Genomic DNA, 21558 nt, shown 5'->3' with positions numbered 1-21558 from the left:
GGCGAAGCAGCCCAGCCCAGCCCAGCCACTGAAGAGGCAGGAGAAAGACTGGCTAGAGAGGAAGAGGAGGTGCCTCCTAGTGCAGCTCGTGGCCACTTGGTCTTCTCAACGGATTCTGCCTTGTAGACTCAGGAAAGGACTTCAGTGTCTGGACCGCTGAATGGCAACAAGCAGGGAGAACAATGTCTCTAGAAGCTCCCTCCACCTTAACTGAAGCCTTTAAGGACTGGTGGTAAGGCTGAACCCTGGTAATGAAAGAAGCTTCAGGGCAGAATCCTGTACCAATATTTTGAGAAATATTAAGAGACACTGAACAACACTTAAGATATTTCTAGACTAGCAGTTAGTTGATTTTAGAAAAACAGCAAGAACTCACTGTCAATTTCAAATGGTCCTGAGCTTACAAAAGCTTCTGCTAGGAAGTTTGGTTAATGGCTACATGTTTAGTAGTTACTCTGTCCTATCAGCAGCTGTCACACCAGAGTTCCAACATGACTCAAAAGACCTCAGATGAGACCTCAGAAGCAAGACTCTTGCCTGCAGCTACATAGCTCACAGAAATTTTGATCATGTTTATTCTGGCCATCCATAAAGATACACTGTAGGAATTAAACATAACTGATTTAATGCCAACCATATGAAGAATCTCAGAACATAGATGTCTGCAGCTCTTCCTTAAACATGCCTTCAAAGCGGAGGTCTTTAGCCATGAGTTCCTCTTCAACATCCTCCAGTGCCCACTGATGGTCAGTCAGTTCTAGAGCCTCCCATTCTGTCTGCAATGACAAAGAAAGAGCAGTGACAGGGCCAGCAGAAGTGCCCCACCTACCTACTTCCCTTCTTGGAACCCCATCTTGAGAGGCATTGCTCAGTGTTCTGCCTTAGTGAGGCTCTGAATCCCGCACCAGAACACTGTGAAGTTTGTGAATGAGGTTATGTGGGTATTTCTAGTTTAGGTACAGAAGAGTGATTAACTTCCTGCAACGGCTGGCTTGAGGAAGCATTAAGGCTTTGAAAACAATCTGGGCAGGTGGGTCTAGCTATATACCATATTACTTCAATTCTAAGATGCCATCAATTGTAAGACGCACACTAATTTCAGTACCACCAACAGAAAAAAAGCTTTGATTCTAAGAAATAATAAACGCACCCGCGATTCTAAGATGCACCCCGTTTTTAGAGATGTTTACATATGGGGGGAAAAGTGCATCTTAGAATCAAAGAAATACAGTACCATGCCTGTCCAGAGATGGTGGCTCACATGACTGAATGTTACCCTATACAAAAAGGGTTTTAGCAAAGGCTTCTCCTTGACGTATTAGTTTTCAATGTATCGGGGAATCTCTCCCATCCCACACCCTACCACTCAATCGTATCAACTTCCATCTGGAGTCTGCAGGGCACTGGCCAAGCCTGTTGTGGCTCACTGTTGCCCAGTGTTAACTGGGTGTGCAATATAACACATACACTCCCTGCAGCTGTGCATATCAGTAACTTGTCCACCATCACTCATCTTCTCACTGACAATAGCCCAATGAACTTCCAAAGAATCTCAGAACAGTTTGAGAATATTACAACAGTTTTTTCAATCTCCCTAGAAATGTTTTTAGCATGCGTGCCTAACCCATGCATTTAACAGTAACACATTTTGCAAGTATTTTTGCTTTTGAAGTATTTCCCCTTCACATTCAAGGAATAGAAACAATACTACATGGAACTTGAGGGGCTCATTCCTGCAGCTGGAAGAGAAGCCGCAAACCTTAAATGCTTTATTAGTATCCGCAGGCATGGCCATGGCTGCCCCTGTCATCTGCTCCTGCATTACTCTGGACTGATCTGCAGCTGCAAATAGGAAAGAAGAGTGGTTCATGTCACTCTATAAAACAGCCTTCCCTAATGTGGACTACAACACTCATCATCCCCACCCAGCATGTCCAATGGTTGCTAAGAAGGAGATATTTTCCAGAACATGATCAATATAGTGCTGTACCCAGTGGGTAGGTAGCCAAGTAACCCACCAGCATTCTGCAAAATTAGGCAGAAGGAAAAAGTAGGAAGCCAAGCAGTCAACAAGCTCAATTTTCTTTAGTCTTAACAGACAACAAGCCTTTTGTCTTGTTACCACTAAAGTACATTATAATTTGCATTAGGTAGATAGTGTTTCTTATGAGTCCTGACTCAGTTACCAATATTACTATCATTGTTTCAAACAGACAGGGCTACCAGAAGGAAAGGATTTCCTAGGCGAGAAAATCTATGGCAATTTAGTTACAAGTCTCAAGAAAAGTATGTTGAGATCATGCCTAACTAACTCTTGCCACCTAACTATTAGAATTAAGGCCACTGAACTGATCCACAGGCAAACAACCACTTGAACGGATATAGTTTCTGGTAATGGTAAGACTCACTCAAAATAAATTAACTCAGAACGCCTTCGTAGAGGAGCAGTCATTAGGTGTGGCCTGATGTCTCCACTGCCCCATTAATATGGCAAACAAACAGCAATAGCTTACCATTATCTTGGCCAAGGATGAGGGTATAAATGCTTCGAAGTCCAAATACATTTAGGAAATACCAAGAAGCAGAGCTTACCCTAACAAATCAAAGATATTAGGTGTCACTTAAATACATGAATGCCAAATTAACGGTTGTGCAGTAGCTTTCTCAGTTCTAACAATGTCGAACAATGAAGGGTTCTTACCAGGATGCATCCAAAGTAAGCAACTCAATACCCTGCTGTAGCATCGGTTTAAAACGCAGTGTCAAAGGAAAGGGGACTTTTGCTGAAAGAAAGAAAAAATCACAGAACAATTATTATTTAGCACTAATTTGCACAGTAATCGCCAAAGGAACATAAATGAAGATAGGTCTTTTCTACATGGAGCTTAGAACTGAAATGTCTATAGTTAAAAACAACAACAAAGAAGGCAGGGAGAGGGATCAGATAAACAAGAAACAAATGTGAACCCACCCCCTTAGGCTATTACTATTATTATTACTACATTTGTATTCCACCCTATATCACTAGAACCTCAGGGTGGCGTACCGATAAAATTATATACACATTATAAAACAAATATACACAACTAAAAACAAATTAAACCATTACTCAGCTAAAACCAGTATAGAATTTAAAAGCAGTAAAAACCAATTAAAACAGTGTGCAGGCTTGGTGAATTTAGCCATCAAAGGCTTTGTTAAAAAGCCATGTCTTTACATGGTGCTGAAATGAAGCCAGTGCTGCTGCCAGTCGGGCCTCCAAGGGAAGGGCATTCTACAGCTGGGATGCCACAACAGAGAAAGCCCTCTCCCATGTCCCACCATAGCATATGTCTCACAGTGGTGGGATACGGAGGAGGACTCTTCCAACACAACTCAAGTATCGGGCAGACATATATAGAGAGAGGCGCTCCCTCAAGTACCAAGGTCCCAAGCTGGTTAGGGCTTTAAATGTCATTACCAACACTTTGAATTCCAACTGGAAGCATATAGGCAGCCAGTGCAATTCCTTATATGGTCTTTGTGGGATGTATCGATCAGCCGACTAGCTGCTACATTTCGCACCAGCTGCGACTTCCGAGTCGTCTTCAAGAGCAGCCCCATGTAGAGTGCATTGCAGTAGTCTAATCGGGAAGTTACTAGTGCATGCATTACTGTGGCTAGGTTATCCTTGTCCAGGAAAGGCCATAGCTTGTGGATCAGCTGAAACTGGCCCCAAGTACTTCTGGTCATGGAGTCTACCTGGGCCTCCAGTGACAAGGATGGATCTAGGAGTACTCTCAAGCTATGCAACTGCTCCTTCAGAGGGAGTGCAACCCCATCCAGAACAGGTTGCCTACCCAATTCCCCAACTAATGGGTTGACAAGGGCTTGGATCCAGATTTATACTGCTCTTTCCCAGGGCAGCCCCTCCATCCTATCTACTACACAGAGGCAGGAGACCCTGAGAGATGGTGTGATCTATTGTGTGAGGGAGGGGATCCCCCAAAATTAATCTGAGGAACCTTGTGTGAGTGGAGCCCTTGTGTGAGAAGATCTCTCCCTTTTGCAGAAAGGAGATGCTAGATCCAACCCAAGAGCTTCACAGAAAAAATGAGTTGAAAGAGGCATTCTTCTGGGAGGTTGTTCTGGACCTAAGTGGCAGGGAGGAGTTTCTGCTGGATGCAGAAGGGGATGGGAAGTCAAGGATGGGACTGGATGAATGGTGTCATGTGGTTTGAGCAAGGCAGAGAAAGTATCTGTGGCAAAGTAGTTTTGAATATCGGTTTGAGGGACCGAGGTGTGACGAGGAGGGGCCAGAGAAAAGACGGTCAGCGGTGCAACAGAGTAAGACAAACCCTCGGAAGTAACAGTCATTTCATGTCTCTTGCATGAGATGTTCTCTTCCTGACAGAGTGCTTACCAAACGAGCAGAACATCAACACAGGTAAATATGTTTTACATGTAATACCCCCAAGATTTAACCCCTGGCATATCCAGGTAGAGCTAGAAAAGACTCCTAACTTAAATCCTGAAGACCTGCTATCTGTCAGAGAAGACAATACTGAGCTAGATGGACTAATGGTTTGATCTGGTATAAGGCAATTTCTGTATATATAATAGCCCTAAGGAGCAGTAAATCAATAATTTCAGAATTTCTCTCCTTTACTTCAACAATTTTAGAAGTGTTTTGAAATCACCTAAAAAGATTTTTTTTAAAAAATGAAGCTTCATCTGGTTTCAATTTATCCATATGAAAGTACAGTTGCCAATGGTAATGCATAAGCCACTGCTGTTACAGGGTATACGAATAGCTACTGAAAAACTGACTGGGTTCAGGATTTTAGCAGCATCTGCTGCTGCAATAAAGCAGATGGTACAATTTGATGTTTGACCCCCAGCCAACTTCAGTGAACACATTTACTATTTTAAGTGTGCTTCTCACTCACTGCTAGACAAACATTATTGCAACAATCTGCATACTAGGACTTTCCCTTCCCTGAATGAGAGGAGGTAATCTCACACTACAGTGTGTCTATACAAAGTAAATACTACAGCATGCTGCATGGGGAACAATTTGACATTCATTTCAAAATAAGGATGTTAAACTCTTTACTTTCTGCCTAAAGGGAATAGGAGGGCTGCAACTGGGTGATGGGGAGAATGCACAGCTCAGTGGTAGAGCACACACTTTGCTTGCAGAAGGTCCCAGGTTCAGCCACTGGTATATCCAGGTTGGGTAAGGATTAGAATCCCACTTGAAACTCTGGAGAGTCACTGCCAGTCAGTGCTGACATTACTGAAACTAGTTGGACCAATGGCCTGACTTGGTTTAAGGCAGCTTGTTATATTCCTATGTGTTTTTAGGGGAAGGGCCATAGATCAATAGTAGAGCACCTGCTTTCCATGCAAAAGTTTCCAGGTTCAATCCTCAGTATCTTCAGGTAGGGCTGGAAAAACGTCTACCTGAAACCTTGGAGAGCTGCTTCCAGTCAGTGTTGACAATACTTGGCAAGACAGTTCCATAGTCTAAACTCAATATAAGACAGATTCCTATGTTCCTATGGCAGAGGGTTGCCCTTAGAGATTAAGAGTCTGTATTAGATCCCTTGTTTGGTACACAATAAAAGCCTCCTGGATAAACCCCTGCATTACAATTTAGACTCAGCTGAGCTTGGCCCAAGCAGGCCAAGTTCATTCAAGAAAAACATATGTACAGGACTATTATGATGTCACTGTGACATCAAAGTGTGAAAGTTTAACATCAAGCTTCTCCTCCGACCTTTGCCATCCTTTATACACCAACTACAAGATGTCCAAAGAGAAAATACTAGTTCAAGCTGCCAGCCTGACTCACCTGGGAAACCACTGTGTAAAACAGTGCTGGTTTGATCCAGTAAGTCAATTCCATGTATTCTTATGTAATTGATGGCCTCAAGAAACCAGTCTGGCCCTGGCTTAACAGACTGATGACCTAATCTGAAACCTACATCACTGCATGTGAAGCAAAACAAATGCTATATGAATTACAAACTGGTTGGCCAAGACATTGCGGAATGATCGAATGTGGCTCAGTGGACAAGGATTATCCATTTCAATTAGTGACATTGATGGTAATTAATGATAGATGTTAATAGCATAAGAACATAAGAAGTTCCATGCTGGATCAGACCAAAGTTCCATCTAGTCCAGCGCTCTGTTCACACAGTGGTCAACCAGCCATCGGCCAGGGATGAACAAGCAGGACATGGTGCAATAGCACCCCCCATGTTCCCCAGCAACTGGTACACACAGGCTTACTGCCTTGAATACTGAAGAGCACACACAATGATCAGGGTTAGTAGCCATTGATAGCCTTCGCCTCCAGGAATTTATCCAACCCCCTTTTAAAACAATTAGACATAAACTGCAAAAACTTACATATTGGCCACTTTCATATGGAACAGTAGACTAGGATTCTGGCAAGGCTTGGCTTAATGTGACAAGCTGCATGCTGGTGCATGCAGCCCAGTCTCTCCCTCCTGGCTCCTCCCCTTAACAGCTACAGAAACCAGAAACTGTTTATTTCTCATGCAGCTATTGCCAGAATCCTGGCTTAGCATTCTATGCAAACATGGCCAGTGTTTTTAAGGTGGCCAGTGTTTCGTGAGTTTTTAAAGTGGCTGTGTGAAGTAAATCCCAAAGAGTTAGCTATATATGCTACAATCCTTTACAATGTATAGCATTACACACTTATTACAGAGTAAACCCTATTTACACAGTGGAACTTACTTTTGAGTAAACATGCAGAACATTGCACTGTAAATCAGTTGCAGCAAGCAAGGAATCTAATAGCATTTTAGCGATTCAATATATCATGGCATCTTTCATAGGTCAGAGCCCACTTCATCAGGGATGAATTAGTCACTTTAGTAGGTAAGTAAATACCTTAAGTACAGAGTGAAGGATCTTTTTTAAAAAAGATACATTAATACATGAGATAGCAATAGGTATGCCACATGACAATGTAGAGCATAAACAAAGACAAGATCCAATCAACATGGAAGTGACCCACACCTAAATACAGACCAATGGTTGTGAACAAAATTAATAGTGTAACACAACCGAAAGAGGGACAATTACTTTCAGAAGTGAGCTAGCCACTCCTAGTCTCTGTTATAGAGTCCGAGTTCCAAGCTAACACAATGGCCTCAAGGGGAGGCAAGTTATTATTTCCTTTTCACAGAGAGGAAACTGAAGCTGACAAATAGTGACTTGCTCAAGGCCACTATTTCTCAAACTTCACACAATGACCAAGCATAAAGACAAGTTCTCTGGGCAGGTGATCAGGATGCCAATGAGATCCAAGGCCTACAGACTGCCCGAGTTTAGATTCTTAGACTGAAACTCACTTGTGACAAAGCCTGAGAAGGTCATGTTGATCCAGCCACCAATTAGAATCATAGGCAACACATTTGTTACATTTCCTTTCATCATATCTGTCAGCATGGTAGGATCTGAAATGAAAACACAGTTCAGATGAACACATAATACACACTGTCTGATCCCTTGGATTTTTGAAAGTCTTGATGTACTCATGTAAACACAACCAAGAAAACCTCCTTGGCATGATTGAAGAGATCACCCTAGCCTGGTCTTCCTTTCAGTATTTAATTTTGCTATTGAAGAATGGTTGTGGCCTTTAGGCCTATTTGGGTTCCATCATTCTCCATGACATAGTAAATATCCATGGGTTCGTTCATTCTCAACAGATCCCAGGTTCTCCTCTCAGCTCTGCCTCATTTTAAGGACTGGAAGATGCCAGCAAACTCTTTATTCTTAAAACTAGAATTTGAAAATGCAGCTGCTAGTGCAGCTTGTTCTCAGCATCATGCCCACTGGTGAGCTTGCTGCATTAGTTTGCAATCATCTCAACATTGCCTTCAGCAGGATCCAAACACTTAGTGATTATACATTATAATTAATCCAAATGACATGAGTAAACAAGCAATTCACTCATCAAGAAGTATGTCGAAAGCATAAATGAGGCAGAAGTGAAAATTTATTGTGACATGCAAAAGATCTTGCTTGTTTGTTTTTCTGAAAATGCTAACTAGTATTCAAGACTGGTGGCTGTTTCTAAGAACAAAAACAAACTAGCTGTTCCTATTTTCACTCATGTTTTAGAAGATAACAAACTCGTCATAAAAGAGAAAGACCCTCTTAGGAAGGCTTCTTACATACCTGTCATTGGGGATGGTGGCACCACCTTCCTTTTAGTTTTCTTAAAGAAACCCTCATCAGGATTATTGAAGTAATACTTCCGCGTCAGAAAAGACTGAAAGAAAAAGACAAGTTCTAATGATGAAGAAAAGTGGACATTAGACTTCCAAGTTGAATACATTTTTATTCTCTGTAAAAGAGCTGATGTAATGGGTGACTGACATTTGCACTTCAAACTAATCCCTCTAAATTCCTAAGTGCTTACAGATTTCTAGGAAAACAACAATGGTGGTATCTAGACCTGAATCAATAGGATTAAAAGCCCCTTGTCCTCATCACATAAGTTCAATTTTCTTTTTCCTAGACGCACATGAAAGTTTAGACACACACGATTTATAAACTAGATGTAGCAAAACATATTTACAGATTGTATTACACATTTACCGTAACTTCAACAGCAATTCAAGTAGCTAATTTCCTTGTTCCAGTTTACCAGTAATAATGAAAAATAAAATAAAGTCAAGATACTGAAAGCCATATGATGCTCCCATTAACAGCTATGAAATCTGAGAGACTCTCCTGGGCACTACCACAAAACGGGGGTACTGCAGATGAAAGTATTGTTCTGCAGCCACATATCATCTTCAGTTCCCAAGAACATCTCTCAGCCCATGTAGCCCGGAAGCATCCATGAGAAAAGAAGATGGAAGCAACTAGAGGTTCTCCTTTCACACTTAAGCAATCCCACCTGCCAGTAAAAAATGTTATTAAAAAAGAAGAAGGGTAGGGCACCTCACCAGTTGTCAAGAAAGGTGTCCAAGAGTGCAACATTGCGTACCCCTATTGTAACCACTAACCCAATTTACTACCATGCCCCCAAACCTTTGCATCTCTGGGCACTTTCCCTAGAAATGGAAACAGGTAGCTAAAGAGACACATTTTATACCTGCAGGCATCACGTCTGACCACCCCATTGCCTTGGCAATGCATTGCTTCATGTTCATATTAATAGAAGGGCTCGAGTCTGCTGAACAAATGTGTTGACAATACGTATTCAAGATTGATGTCCCACAACTTGGAACAAAGTTTACCCTTCATATTTTTATTGATTTAAACACACACACACAACAAAAATGAATGTCACATGCAGGTATTATCACATATATGGAAGCATACCTGCTTTGGAATGTACTTTCCATTTTCTCTGAGAACTCTACTTCGAATCAGGACTTGGCTGGAAGAAAGAAAATAATTACTGGACAGGTGAGACAGGAAAATAAAAAAGGGGGAAGGTATACTCCTGCACAAGCACTACATGTTACATTGATGCAAAATATAAGAGATAGCCTTCTAACAAGTTATCAAAAAGTTATATAGCTTTCCATTTTCAGAGTAATATTAGGTTGCAGAGCTTAAGGACATGTATTGAGCAAGATTTTGGGATCAGTGATGGCTGATTTGGGAACTGATTCCTCCTCTCTTGCAAGATTTCAAACTGATTAATAGGCAACAGAATTTATTCTTTGCCATCATACTTGTATTTTCCGACACAGAAATTATCCCCATTTAGGAAAAGCATAAACTACTGAGCAATCACACGACATTCCAGAATCTGCTACAGAGTTTTAAAGCCTGATTCAGATTATCTTTGCAGGCTTTAATAACTGCTTTATTATTCCCTCCCGACAATTTAGGTTCCCTTGCTATCATCTTGTGATCAGTAACAATTTGGAGAAAAGGTAGTAAACATTTGCAAAATAAAAGTTTGAAAACATCAGAAAGACTCAACATAGAAGTCAAAATTCTATGATACCATTTAGATAGCTTGGTATTACAAATAATATCTTGCTATGGATTTTAGCATAAATGAGGATAATGCTGTGGATTTTGGTCAGTCCTGCTGGCAGGTTCCAGTGGCCAAAAAGTGAAGTTCTATTTTTTCTAGTCTGTGTTATAGTCTTTGCCAATATACAGAGGCTAGTAAAATGCCTCTACCCTCTCTTCTGTTCAGTAATCTCTACATCAGTAATATTTATATTCCACCCTAAGAATAGAAAACAAAGCTTAGGGTAACTTACAACAAAATAAATTATAAAATTAAACACCATGAGCTAATAAAAACAAAGATGGACATAGAATGTAGTAGTTAAACCAGGAGTTTTGAACAAAGGTTGCACTTTGGGTAAAAAGTATCAAACTTGCCATTGATCTGCAGTGATAATCATAGAATAGTAGAGTTGGAAGGGGCCTATAAGGCCATTGAGTCCAACCCCCTGCTCAATGCAGGAATCCACCGTAAAGCATACCTGACAGGTGGTTGTCCAGCTACCTATAGTGTGGGAGAACCCACAACCTCTCCCTAGGTAATTGGTTCCATTGTCGTACTGCTCTAACAGTTAGGAATTTTTTCCTGATGTCCAGGCGGAATCTCGCTTCCTGTAACTTGAGCCCGAAATGCCTAAACATTTCCCAATATGGATCCTCCCCACATCTACTCCTGTTTTGAAAAAGATGTTTTTTTTATACTTTTCCCTTATAAACAAATGTTCTCTACATTGAGAGAGCATTCTCAGTGGTGACTGTAAGGTTCCAATACAATTAGATGAGAAATTTAAATTGAATGTATGGATAAAAAAAATACCTCAATGAGTGTGCATGTTCACAATATAACATGAAATCCTAGAATATCTCCTTATAAAAAAAATGCAAGTGGTTCACTAGAAAATATTGTTAAACAGTAAGATACTGTCTCTGAAATCATTTATATCTATCACTGATAACTCCAAACATTAATAACTAAAAAACAAACAAACCCTTGCATACTTCTTGGTTATGTGTGCAGATTGATAATGTATGGGATATAAATTAGGTTACGGGACAGAAATATGAGCATTGTCATGTACTTATTTTATGGATAAACTCCCCTAAGATCTTAAGCAGTGGGCAGGCTTAGATGGCAAGCAAAGCAATGGCCCTTAAAGTATCCTGAGCAGAAATCATGTAGGGCTTTCAAGGTATTAACCACTACCTTGAATTGTGCCTGCAAACAAATTGGGAGCCAGTGCAGTTGTTGTAAAATAGGTGTTATGCACACAGAAGAGTGAGTACCCACCAAAACTGTGGTGGCTATTTTCTGGACCAGCAGAAGTGTCTGGAGATTCTTCAACAACCACCCAATGTAGAGAGCATTAGAGCGATCCAGCCTGGATGTAGCTAAAGTCTGCGTTATCATGGCTAGGCCTGACCTTCTGAGGAATAGGCAGAGCTGGCAACCCAGCCTAAACAAGGCAAAATAAGCCATGGCCACTACTAAGCATCCAGGATCAAATCTAGGTCCTTTAGTACTCTCAAACACCCACATATAAATGCATGCACACACCAAGAGCCAGAATGAAGCATAATATAGCTCATCTCTTGTAGTCCAGTACAACAACAATTAAAAACATTTGGGGGAATAATACAGCCACACTGTAACCAATCTCTAGAGCTTTTAATGATAATTATTAAAGAAAGAATAGTTAAGAATTCATCTGGAAGCATCTCTTACCTGTCAGACACTTGCTCCTGTGTGAGCTTTTTGTCACTCTGGAGCAAGATAGATACATAGTGACGAATCATCCCCACAAAGAAGGTTATGAATACTATGGGAAGCACCACCCATAGTCGAATATTGGAATCCAGCAACAGCTCTGGTTCACTCATTGTTCAAATATAATTCTGCTCATGCGTATCAGCTTCAGTCTGTAATATTGAGAACACAAAGAATGATGTAACAACTGATGAGTCTTATAGCCAAGAAAATAAGGGAATTAATTGTCCTTGACTTTCTAAAAGCATTAGACCAGCTGTTGCGGCCAAGCTCTCTATTTTAAAGCAGTCTTCCCCAATTCGAGGTGTTTTGGACTACAACTCCCAGCATGCCTGACTATTAGCCATGCTAGGTGGGGCTGATGGGCACTGAAGTCCAAAACATCTGAAGGGCACCAGGTTGAGGAAAGCTCTTTTAAAGGATGGTCCCTATTCAGACTGCCAAAGTTCTCCAAAACAGTGACCTTTTTAACTCCACAACATCAGACACTTCTTACACTACAGTGTTCCTTGTCTTTTAAAAAGACACCCACAACTTTCAGTACAAAAAGGCAAGATACTGGGAGCTATGCAAGCTTTGAACATTACTTGGCACTGCTCTCCAGGGAAGAGCAAGGCTGGAGAAGATACTACTCTCAGTGCTTAGTACAGACAGAAACAGGAGAGGCTGAGAGCGAGGAATAAGACAACTTGAAATACCTTTAGAAGTAAGGAGGGCTTGATATGAGCGACAGCTCAGCCTCAGAGCCTATTTTTAATGAGACAAAATTAATAATAAATACAGACGCTCGCTAAGCTTGTGGAGACTGTCCTCCCCTGGCCATGAAGCAATCACAGCCGGCCTTTAAGCACCTCGGATGAAGGCTTGACCCCCGACACCTCTCTTTTTCAAAATTAACCACAGGAAGAGGGAAGGAGTTTTATACCTCCACTTCAGCTGAAACCCAGCAGTGAGAGCCGCTCTTCCTCCTCTCGAGGAGAGCGAACTGGGGATGGGGCGGAGAGAGAAGACCAAGACTTCGCTCCTGGGGAAAAGCGAAACCCCCTCGCAACTTCTTACCTCACCGGCCTGCTACCCCTTCACCCTTCCGGGAGCGACGGTGACGCTTTTGCCAAGCGCCCGGCGGTAGCGGTGTCACGTGCTCGGTGAGGTCATCTCAGCGCGACCCCGTGTGTTGGTGCTTGGCGGGATAATTTGAGAAAAAGAGAAGGAAGAGAGCGAAGAGGCGCGCCAGGGCCGTCTCAGTTGCGTTCCGACGGTAAGAGGTTGGCAGGCAGGAGATGCACAACTGCCCTTATTGATAGCGGCGGGGTGGGCTGGGGATTTCATTCACCAGTAACGGCTGTCCTGGGAGCTTCGCCTGTCAAGTAGGGCTTGGTCAGGGTTTCAGTTTAACAGCGCCTGAGTTGGTTCTCAGTCCTGTCCTGGCTGTTGCGCATGTACAATCCTGCACTTCAGGGCTCGGCAACCTGGTACCCTGCAGATGTTTTTGGCTACAATTCTCGTAATCTCTGATAGTTGATCATGCTGGCTGGGGGTTATGGGTGTTGTAGCCCCAAACTCCTGGAGGGCACTAGATTGCCTACCACGGCTATACTTCCTTGCCAGTTCGAACGCCCCAGTTGAAACTAATACACGATCATGACACCTTCAATCTTCTTGGATGCCAGGACCCACCTCCAGCATGAGGTCCACTTAATTTTGACACATTTTTTATCTGATTCGTTAAACTCGTTTATCAACTGCCTTTCCCAGTCCTCAAGGGTGTTTACAACGACATACAACAAAAGAAAAGTGATTCAGCAACCAGCAAAAGCAGCGCTAATAAAAGCAAACAAAGCCAGCCAGCTGAACTGAAAGCTAACTGGGACAGAAGAGTTTTGCAGAGGAGAAATGGGTCCTTGAGTTTAGGATGAACAGAAACGAAAGAGAACAAAGCACTCTTGTATATTTTAATAGTTGTGCTAATTTTAATAGTTGTGCTAAGGAAGGATTTTTTCCCCCCTGAAACAGCTTTCCTCTTTTGGTCATAGGCTGCAGCTTCCATCTTTCTTCCTGCATAATTATTAAAGATTAAAGTGCTTTGCAGCTGGTCTTTCTTTAAAAACAAAGGGGTGGTGATGCTACACGCAAGACACACACACACCCAGTAGTAACCTGCAGATCTCAAGCCACCAGTTGAAGACCAATATTCTTCTGTGCGTGTTTATTTGAAGTCAAAGCTGACTGCATCCCGTGGGTTGTATGGCCAAGCAAGTGTGCTAAGGATTGCAACATAAGGTTGTCATCAAACAAAATGTGTTGGGCTTTTCATTGTTTTAGAAGGACTATCGCTATTGGATAAAAATTAACTTTTCAGTACAATTTTGAGGCTTTGCCTTATCTACTTGTTAAAATTTATATTTTTGAGAAACTTCCAGTGGTCAGAGTGGGCAAGAATGGACAATTATACAATAAGGGGAGTAGGCAGGAGAGGTGAAAGAATTTCTGAAAAATGTTGCACCCACGTTAATTGATTATAGCATCAGTATTGCATTTCAGGAGTTCTGGCAAATCACGGCTATTTTCACCACTGGTCACAGATTTAGGATCTAATCTTTACGGGGAAAGGGAGGGAACTCCAAAACCTCCCCAAAGAACTCAGTGGCATGGAATGTTTAGTGTGAGTAGGGGCAGGGGGGGAACTGACAATTGAGGAGGAGGGGGAACGGCTTGAAATGGAGGAAGGGAGATAGTTATAAAAAACATGTAGAATAACCCAACTCCTGGTCTAGGTAGGTCATTTTCTTGTTCAGATTGATAAACTTTTTCTGCTCCAAAGTACACAAGTGAGAGCTGCCCATAGAAATCAATAGAGACATGCAAGATTTTAATGTAACTGGGGCTGTGGGTCCACCTCAAACCGCAAATGGAGGCACGCTTCCTCAGAAAGCAATGGGGACTGAGCATGCTTGATGGACATGGAATGCTGACTGATGAAGTGAGAAAAAAGGAAAACAGGGAAGGAGGGAATGAATGGCTGGAACCCTGAACTGAAGTCCTGTACACTGCAACATTTTGTTGCACAATTAGTGTCAACTAATTGTGATCTTGCATCCATTGTGTTTGTGAAAATGTTTTCAAGTAACTCATATACCTGAAACAGCCATTTAAGCTGTTGATCTACTACTTGTTATCCCTTACCAATATGTTCTGCTGTGGTACATTGCCTTCTACTTCACTAGATTATTTTGGTGGCCCTTTTTGCCATTCATATATATGTTGTTTTTGGAGCATGGTTGTGTCCATAATTTATTTTTGTTGCCAAATTATTTGCAAAATCTTAAAATAAAAAAATCCTCCTTCAGCCAGCCTCTAATGTTTTTCCCCAATATTCCTGTAATAGGATACGCCACTGCCTATTGTCATGACTTCAAAACGGAAATTGTCCAAATCTGCTGCCTTTGGGGAAAATCTGATAGAAGAATTACCAAGTATGTAACAGAATAACCTTTTCTGTCATTTAGAATTCCTTTGGTCAAGGACATTAGGCAGAGAACCTGTTGTTTTTAGTAATGCTGATACAACAAGAGCAAGCAGAGAGTTGTTCTTTGTGTTTTTCCCCAGCCCTGAAATACCCTTTTCTCCATAGTTGTGAACACTGAATACATAAAACTAGCTGTGGGTTCATAGAGCAAATTTCCATAAGAGTAATGGCTCTATATCATAAATTTCAAATATTGTCCCTCAGGTATGGTAATCCTACTCTGAAGGATTGCGGGGATTTTGACTGGCTACCATGATGTATATAATAATCCACAATTTTAATGTGAGGGTTTCAGGGTAGAGTCATCCTTGAGAGATCCTAAAAGAATTGGCTGCGTTCAGACATTGTGATAGCCCACTATGGATTAATAAGCTACTCACAGTAGCTTATTTTTTAAATAGTCCATGATGCCCTGCCACACAAGTGGGCTAATAAGCTACTGTCAGTAGCTGTCCTGTACAGTCCTCTCACCTGAGCACTGGCTCACCTCTGAAGCACTGGAAATTTGCAGGATCAGGACAAAACATCATACATAGCCTCCCCCAGTCAGGAGGCACCTGATCCATCATCAAACCCCTGCAAGATAATTCACAAAGGAGGAAAAAACCCGAGTGCTCCCAAAAGGGGGAGATGCCTAAAAAAGCTGGGGGGGGGGGTGTTTGCAGGATTGGGTCCAAACGTCATAGCCAGCCTCCTCTACTAAGGAGGCACCTGATGCACTATGAAAACAGAGTCCTAACTCTGAAAGCAGCGAAAAGGGAAGATGCTTATAATGTCTTGGGATGTTGCAGGATCTGGACCAAACCTCATAGTCTGTCTCTTCTACGCTACTGGCTTCGTTCCTAACATGTTCCTAATCAGTAATGCAGCAAAGAGCAAAGCGGCAGCTGTTGACTGTTCTTGCTGCACGGCTCTGTAGCCAGCCAAAATAACCCACAGTGACCGCTACACAACATGATAACCCACGATGCATTAAATAACCCACGATGCAGACCATGGATTATCTGAATGGGTTATTTTGGCCAAATGAGCCATCCTGAGTTTAAAAAAAGTCCCATCAGATGACACGATAACCCATGATGGGTTAATTAGGCCATAGTGGCTTAATTAACCCATCATGGGTTATCGTGATGTACGAACCCTGTCATAGTGTAGTAACAACACAATTCAGCCAAAAAGTTAAGAACTTTTAAACTGTTGATTTCAGTTTCATTCTCTTCAATGTGTGGATCATTTCCAGTAACTAGGATTTGGATTTCAATCCACAAATCTCTCAAATGCTTAGAGGGTTTTACCTTTTATCCTTCTTCCTTTAGAATATTGGCTACTGACCACTCTGAGAGATTATCCTAGATATATAGTCCATTTGTTTCATTTTCCCAGGGACTTCAAATGTTGAGAGACTTTCTTGACATAAAAGTTAAATTTTCAATTCAGTTAATTGTATTAAAAATCATCACTCACATCTATAACATTCATTTATCTCATGCTATTAATTTTCCCATCTTAGAAACAAAGAAGCCTCGGGTCTCTAGTAAGAAAAAACCCATTCCCCAAAATGAAGTTGTGAGCAACAGTGTTTTTGGGCAACTCCTAAAGACAGCGGGGATTACACTGAAAGCTGGAGAAAGCCAGAATGAAATAGGTATAATTTCTTTTAATATCCTTTCTTGGCAGAGAATATTTATTTATTTATTATATTTCTGTACCACCCAATAGCCAAAGCTCTTTGGGCATATATATGTAACAGTTACGCTAAAATAATATTTAAGTGCAAATCGATACGTTCATATTTCATTAATGGTGATTGCATTCTGTCAACAATTCTGGAGAAGTGCTCCATTTATTGATTATTTAAGCTTTAATAAAGATTGTTATTGTGAGTCCCGACCAGCAGGGTTTTGTTTGTGTTAAGTGTGCCGCTAATGTTTGTGCAAGGAGGAGGAGCAGTCTACTGATGGGCCACAAGTTATGCAGGCCTGTTTTAATTTTCCTTGCTGATTTTGCTAATAAAAAGTGTGAGCTGTTAGTATTTGTAGCTAGTGGCAGAGAAGTAGAAAGAGTAGATTGCCTTGTATCTAAGACTGACCATTTATGTATGTTTGTCTAGGATGGAGTGTGCGTGTGTGTACTACTAAATTTTAGAAGTTCCATATCTTTTTTTTGTCCTCTTATTTCATCCAGGAGGAATGTGAACAGAAGTAGCAACTTCACTTATTTATTAACTGGACATTATACATTTTATGTTCTTGGTAATTGCAATAGCTGTAGGAATATTATAGTGTCATCACATTTTTACTGATAGAGATTCTGTATCTTTAACAGTTTTAGGACAGACAGACATCGAAGAGGTGTAGAGTTCTGCCAGAAATGTATTTATTTATTTTCACCTTCATACAGTTGCAGCCCTACTATCACTGTACCTCTAGACCTGGGGAAGCTTTGCCAATTGCATTTTTGCCAGTCATGCAGCAGATAAATAAAGTGGTGGCGGGGAGATGGAACATTCAGAATATTTTGATTTGAGCATGACAGTGTTTGGCTCTCTTGGTGCTTTACTACAGCTGTGGATGGAGCAATTTTCCAGAAGAAATTGAATCAAGCCTTGAGAAAGCACCCTTCTTATCCACAGGTATGAACTTGAAATCACAGGATGTTTCTGAATAACACATGAGGTCTCTGTCTCATGAGGTCAATAAATTCAATGGGCTTATATTGATTCTAACCCCCAAAGCTAGGAGGACGAGGAGAACAACAACTCTGTAGATGGAAAATGTTAAATTTTTAACTTCAAGTTCACCAGGTATACGTCTTCTAAGCCACGCAGTAGCTGCACAGTGGCGCTAGGTCAGTTAAATGATGCAGCTGCTGTGAGGCTTTTCATCAAAGCTGCGTGGTAAAAAAAGTCGGGAACTTACCTTTTTCTTCAAAGTGAGGTCACCATGGCCCTTCTGCCTTGTGACCTTGCTCTGGGGTCGAGCCGGGGGGTGGATGGCAACCCCTGATGGGTTGCTCGAAGCCAAGCAGAAGGCAGCGTTGTGTTAATTAACTCCTCTGATGCTGCGTTAGTTCACCCCAATTTATATCTGAAACTGCACATTTGTGGAGGGAGCTTTCATCCTTTACTTTGCTGATGCACAGCTGTGCATCTCCAGTTTATAAAAATAGAGATCTGCTGCATTTCCTGACCGGTTGTTCCAATGGGGCAAAATTGGGTTGGGGGTGCTCTCATAGGGAGAGCACCTTCCATTTCACCCCATTGATGCAAACGGTCAGGGAACAAAGCAGATCTCTATTTTTATAAACTGGAGATGCACAGCTGTGCATTAGCAAAGCAAAGGATAAAAGCTCCTTCCACAAATGCGCAGATTCTCCCGTCAGATCCTGCCCTGGATAACTTGGGATTTTTGCTTCTAAGAACAGTGGACATAATGGGAGGGAGGGGGGGGAGCTATTACTTCCACCTGCCCGCACCTGGAAGTATGTTTTTCTGGGTTTTAGGGACAGCTAGCTCTGCTGTAAAACACTGAAGGAGCAGAGCCAATTCCATCATACTGCGGAGAATAAGAGCAATGCACTTGCCTCCCATGCTCGTCAAGATGAAGGCCAGGTCACCCCATTTCCATGTTCAGATATCTTTTTGAATCCAATTTTTGCATCATTCACTTCAAGTGAGTGACCTAACATTTTAAATATATGAACTACAATCAAAATAGAACATGAGGAAAAGAGAAAGACCCTCAAGATCAGTGCAGAGTTATTCTCACAGGATGGACCACTGACAATTTCAGGAGTGTGTGGATTTTAAAGAAAGCATAACAATTTACAAATTACAATCCTCATATATTCCCTGTAAAGTTTGTTAACTGCCCAGAGAACTTCGGCTGTGGGGCGGTATGTAAATGTAATAAATAATAAATAAATAAATAAATAAATAATAATAAAGGACTCTAAGAGCAGGAATTGTGCAGAAAGCAGGCTTTCTCTGCCTCATTTGCATATTAGTGCACCCTAAACAGTGTTTTGTTTTGTTTTGTTTTACTGTCACGGTTATTGCTTGGTCTTCATTTTCTCTCTCTTCTTTTTTTTCCTATTAGATCATCGAAGAGTTAATCAGTGGTTTGGAATGCCACATCGAAAACAGAGATCAGTTCAGGAACTGTCTTCTCCCGTGCATACCTTTACAAACTCAGGACACAAGGTCAATGAAAATGTTTTCGTCAGAGGGTTTCATAATTGTATTTAGTTTCCATGTCAATGTAGGAAATAACCACTTGTGTACAACCCAATCTATTTTTGGACTGCAATTGTGTACTTTAATTTGGCAGGGGGAGGGGAGAGGAATAAAACTTTATTCCATTGGAAACAGATACACCTGTTAGAGGTCAAACCCTAAACAAATAAACAAAAGCTAGGGACTTGGACTGAAACTGTTAATTTATTTATTGTTAGTGAATGGACCTGACTTTGCATAGCTCTTAGTTTGATAGAGTGAACCCTTCAAGCAAACAGACACAGCTGTCAGAGTTGAACACATTGTGCCCACCCCGTGTCCACAGCCACTCCGAGAAATGGCCTCTGCCATGGTACACCCCTATAGCCCTTAGAGGGAGGGATCGGCCCATTCTAGTCTCCTCAGTCGGTCGTCCTACAGCTCTCTGTCCCTAGGTATATTCCTCCCTGGTTTCAAACTGTATTGACTGCAAAGCTATGTGCTGGTTAGGGAAGTCTGCCGCCTAGTGACTGAAAATGGTCCTGTGGGCTTCAGACACACTGACACTTTTAAATTAAATTAAGGTAATTAGGGAATAATCCAATCCGAACTTGGAGGCTTACTCATATCCATTACAGATTTCACCCGTCTAGAGGAAGCTTCGGGGAAGGGGAGGGAAGGAGGCTGGGGACTGCTGGGGACACCTTGTATCTCCACGTCACCAGTCTGCTCTCCTCCCCTCCCCCGGGAAAGTCACCTTTCGCCCCCTATGAGCGTCATAGCAGCAGTCAACGCGGTTCTCTCCACACTGGCTGTAAGGGAAGAGGCGGGGGAGTGTAATTTCCTGTCTTCAAGCTCAGAGCCCTATTTCTGAGTTTGGAGCAAGGAATCCGAAATATCCTGTGTCGCCCAGACACTGTCTAGGGGGCATAGGATTGCTCTCTCCATGTGTTCAAAAGAACAAATAACCCCGAGGTGCACACCCCTAGCATCCCCTCAGGATGCATGCCATGTTTTAGGTGTCTGGCATTCACAGTCTTGGTACTATGGGGTTGACCGACAGACATCCTCTTTTATTGTTATAGATTTATTTATGTCCATTCCTTTACTTAAAGAGCTCAAGTGTCTCTCTCCATTACAGTAATGCCATCCACTCATATTGCGAAAGCCTCATTAAGCTGCTCCTTGGAATTGAGATATTACAGGTAAGACTCCCTTGCCAAGTAGTCGTTCCCACCTTCTCTTGTTAGCCTGGTGTTCAACAGGTGTGGAAGAAAGGTAGAGATGTTGAATAGATTAAAAGAAAAGCCACAGACCAAAGCAGAGGTCCACAATTTTTTTGGCAGCTTATAAACCCTGTTATTTGTAATCGCTGTTGTGCCCCCCCGAGTACTTTGAATGTACAGAGAACATGGGTGCAAGATGGGGGTTTGCTTCACTTTGCACTGGGCTTCAGGCCTCATCTACACCAAGCAGGATATTGGTATGAAAGCGGTATATAAAAGGCAGGAGCCACACCAAGCAGGATATAGTAGTATGAAAGCAGGATATGGTATGTGTCAATGGGCTCCAACAGTTGTCAGTGCACTTCAATGCCGCTATAAAGCAGTAGTGTGGCTCCTGCCTTTTATATACCACTTTCATACCGCTTTCATAGTGCAATATCCTGCTTGGTGTAGATGAGGCCTCAGAGAGGAAAACAAGAAGCACAGATCCTTCTTCTTCCTGCTGCTTCTCAAAAGCCCAGCATGAAGTGAGAGACTGGTCTGTGTGTACCATGAATTAGCATACCAGGGAGGTTTTATTGCAGGACTTTTATGGGGATGATGGGGTTTGGATCTATAACGTTGTATACACAGTGTGCTGCCTCAGGGCAAATAAAATGTTCTCAAAACAATTTTATCCTTTCTTTTTGGAAGCCTGCTGTAATAAGACTATTATTTGAAAAACTCCCTGAATTTTTTCATGAAAGGTTAGTACTCTGCTATTTTAACTTTAAATGTTTACTGCATTTTCTAGCTGTTTTTTCTTAATTGCTTCTTGAAATCC

At 41.8% G+C, this 21558-nt stretch overlaps 2 protein-coding genes across 4 annotated transcripts in view; one reads left to right on the top strand and one right to left on the bottom strand.

The window, feature by feature from the left end:
• Positions 1–552: 552 nt before the first annotated feature.
• Positions 553–12865, bottom strand: EMC3 (ER membrane protein complex subunit 3). Of its 3 annotated transcripts, XM_063121056.1 has the most exons (10): positions 12830–12865; positions 12469–12517; positions 11729–11922; positions 9358–9415; positions 8203–8296; positions 7371–7475; positions 2702–2783; positions 2514–2593; positions 1760–1842; positions 553–776 (listed from the first exon to the last, which is right to left on the bottom strand). In XM_063121056.1, exons 3-10 carry the CDS (start codon positions 11881–11883, stop codon positions 648–650), a joined length of 786 nt encoding a protein of 261 aa, XP_062977126.1. In that variant the 5' UTR covers positions 11884–11922; positions 12469–12517; positions 12830–12865; the 3' UTR covers positions 553–647. The 3 variants fall into 3 exon arrangements, with proteins under 3 accessions (XP_062977126.1, XP_062977128.1, XP_062977129.1); XM_063121058.1 differs by lacking the exon at positions 12469–12517 and having other exon boundaries at positions 12830–12851; XM_063121059.1 differs by lacking the exons at positions 12469–12517; positions 12830–12865 and adding an exon at positions 12696–12718.
• Positions 12866–12950: 85 nt separating this feature from the next.
• Positions 12951–21558, top strand: part of FANCD2 (FA complementation group D2) — a 51904-nt gene continuing 43296 nt past the window's right edge. The window contains exons 1-7 of the mRNA XM_063121067.1: positions 12951–13028; positions 15156–15243; positions 16807–16941; positions 17861–17928; positions 19394–19497; positions 20651–20714; positions 21429–21481. Of these exons, the coding sequence (XP_062977137.1) occupies positions 15177–15243; positions 16807–16941; positions 17861–17928; positions 19394–19497; positions 20651–20714; positions 21429–21481 (491 nt within the window). The 5' untranslated portion in view covers positions 12951–13028; positions 15156–15176. The remainder of the gene's footprint in view (positions 13029–15155; positions 15244–16806; positions 16942–17860; positions 17929–19393; positions 19498–20650; positions 20715–21428; positions 21482–21558) is intronic.

The sequence above is a fragment of the Elgaria multicarinata genome, chromosome 3, assembly GCF_023053635.1.
Source record: "Elgaria multicarinata webbii isolate HBS135686 ecotype San Diego chromosome 3, rElgMul1.1.pri, whole genome shotgun sequence".
Lineage (NCBI taxonomy): Eukaryota > Metazoa > Chordata > Lepidosauria > Squamata > Anguidae > Elgaria > Elgaria multicarinata.
The sequence above is the reverse complement of the archived record's forward strand: the minus strand, read 5'-3'. Positions and strand labels throughout refer to the sequence as shown.

Bases quoted from the DNA above. Each gene is read 5' to 3' on its own strand.
- EMC3 (XM_063121056.1), bottom strand. From the start codon at position 11,883: ATGAGTGAACCAGAGCTGTTGCTGGATTCCAATATTCGACTATGGGTG. The intron at 2,594-2,701 runs GTAAGAACCCTT...TTGATTTGTTAG, and splicing joins CTTACTTTGGATGCATCCTG to GGTAAGCTCTGCTTCTTGGT. The intron at 1,843-2,513 runs GTAAGCTATTGC...TCCTATTTGCAG, and splicing joins CATCCTTGGCCAAGATAATG to CTGCAGATCAGTCCAGAGTA.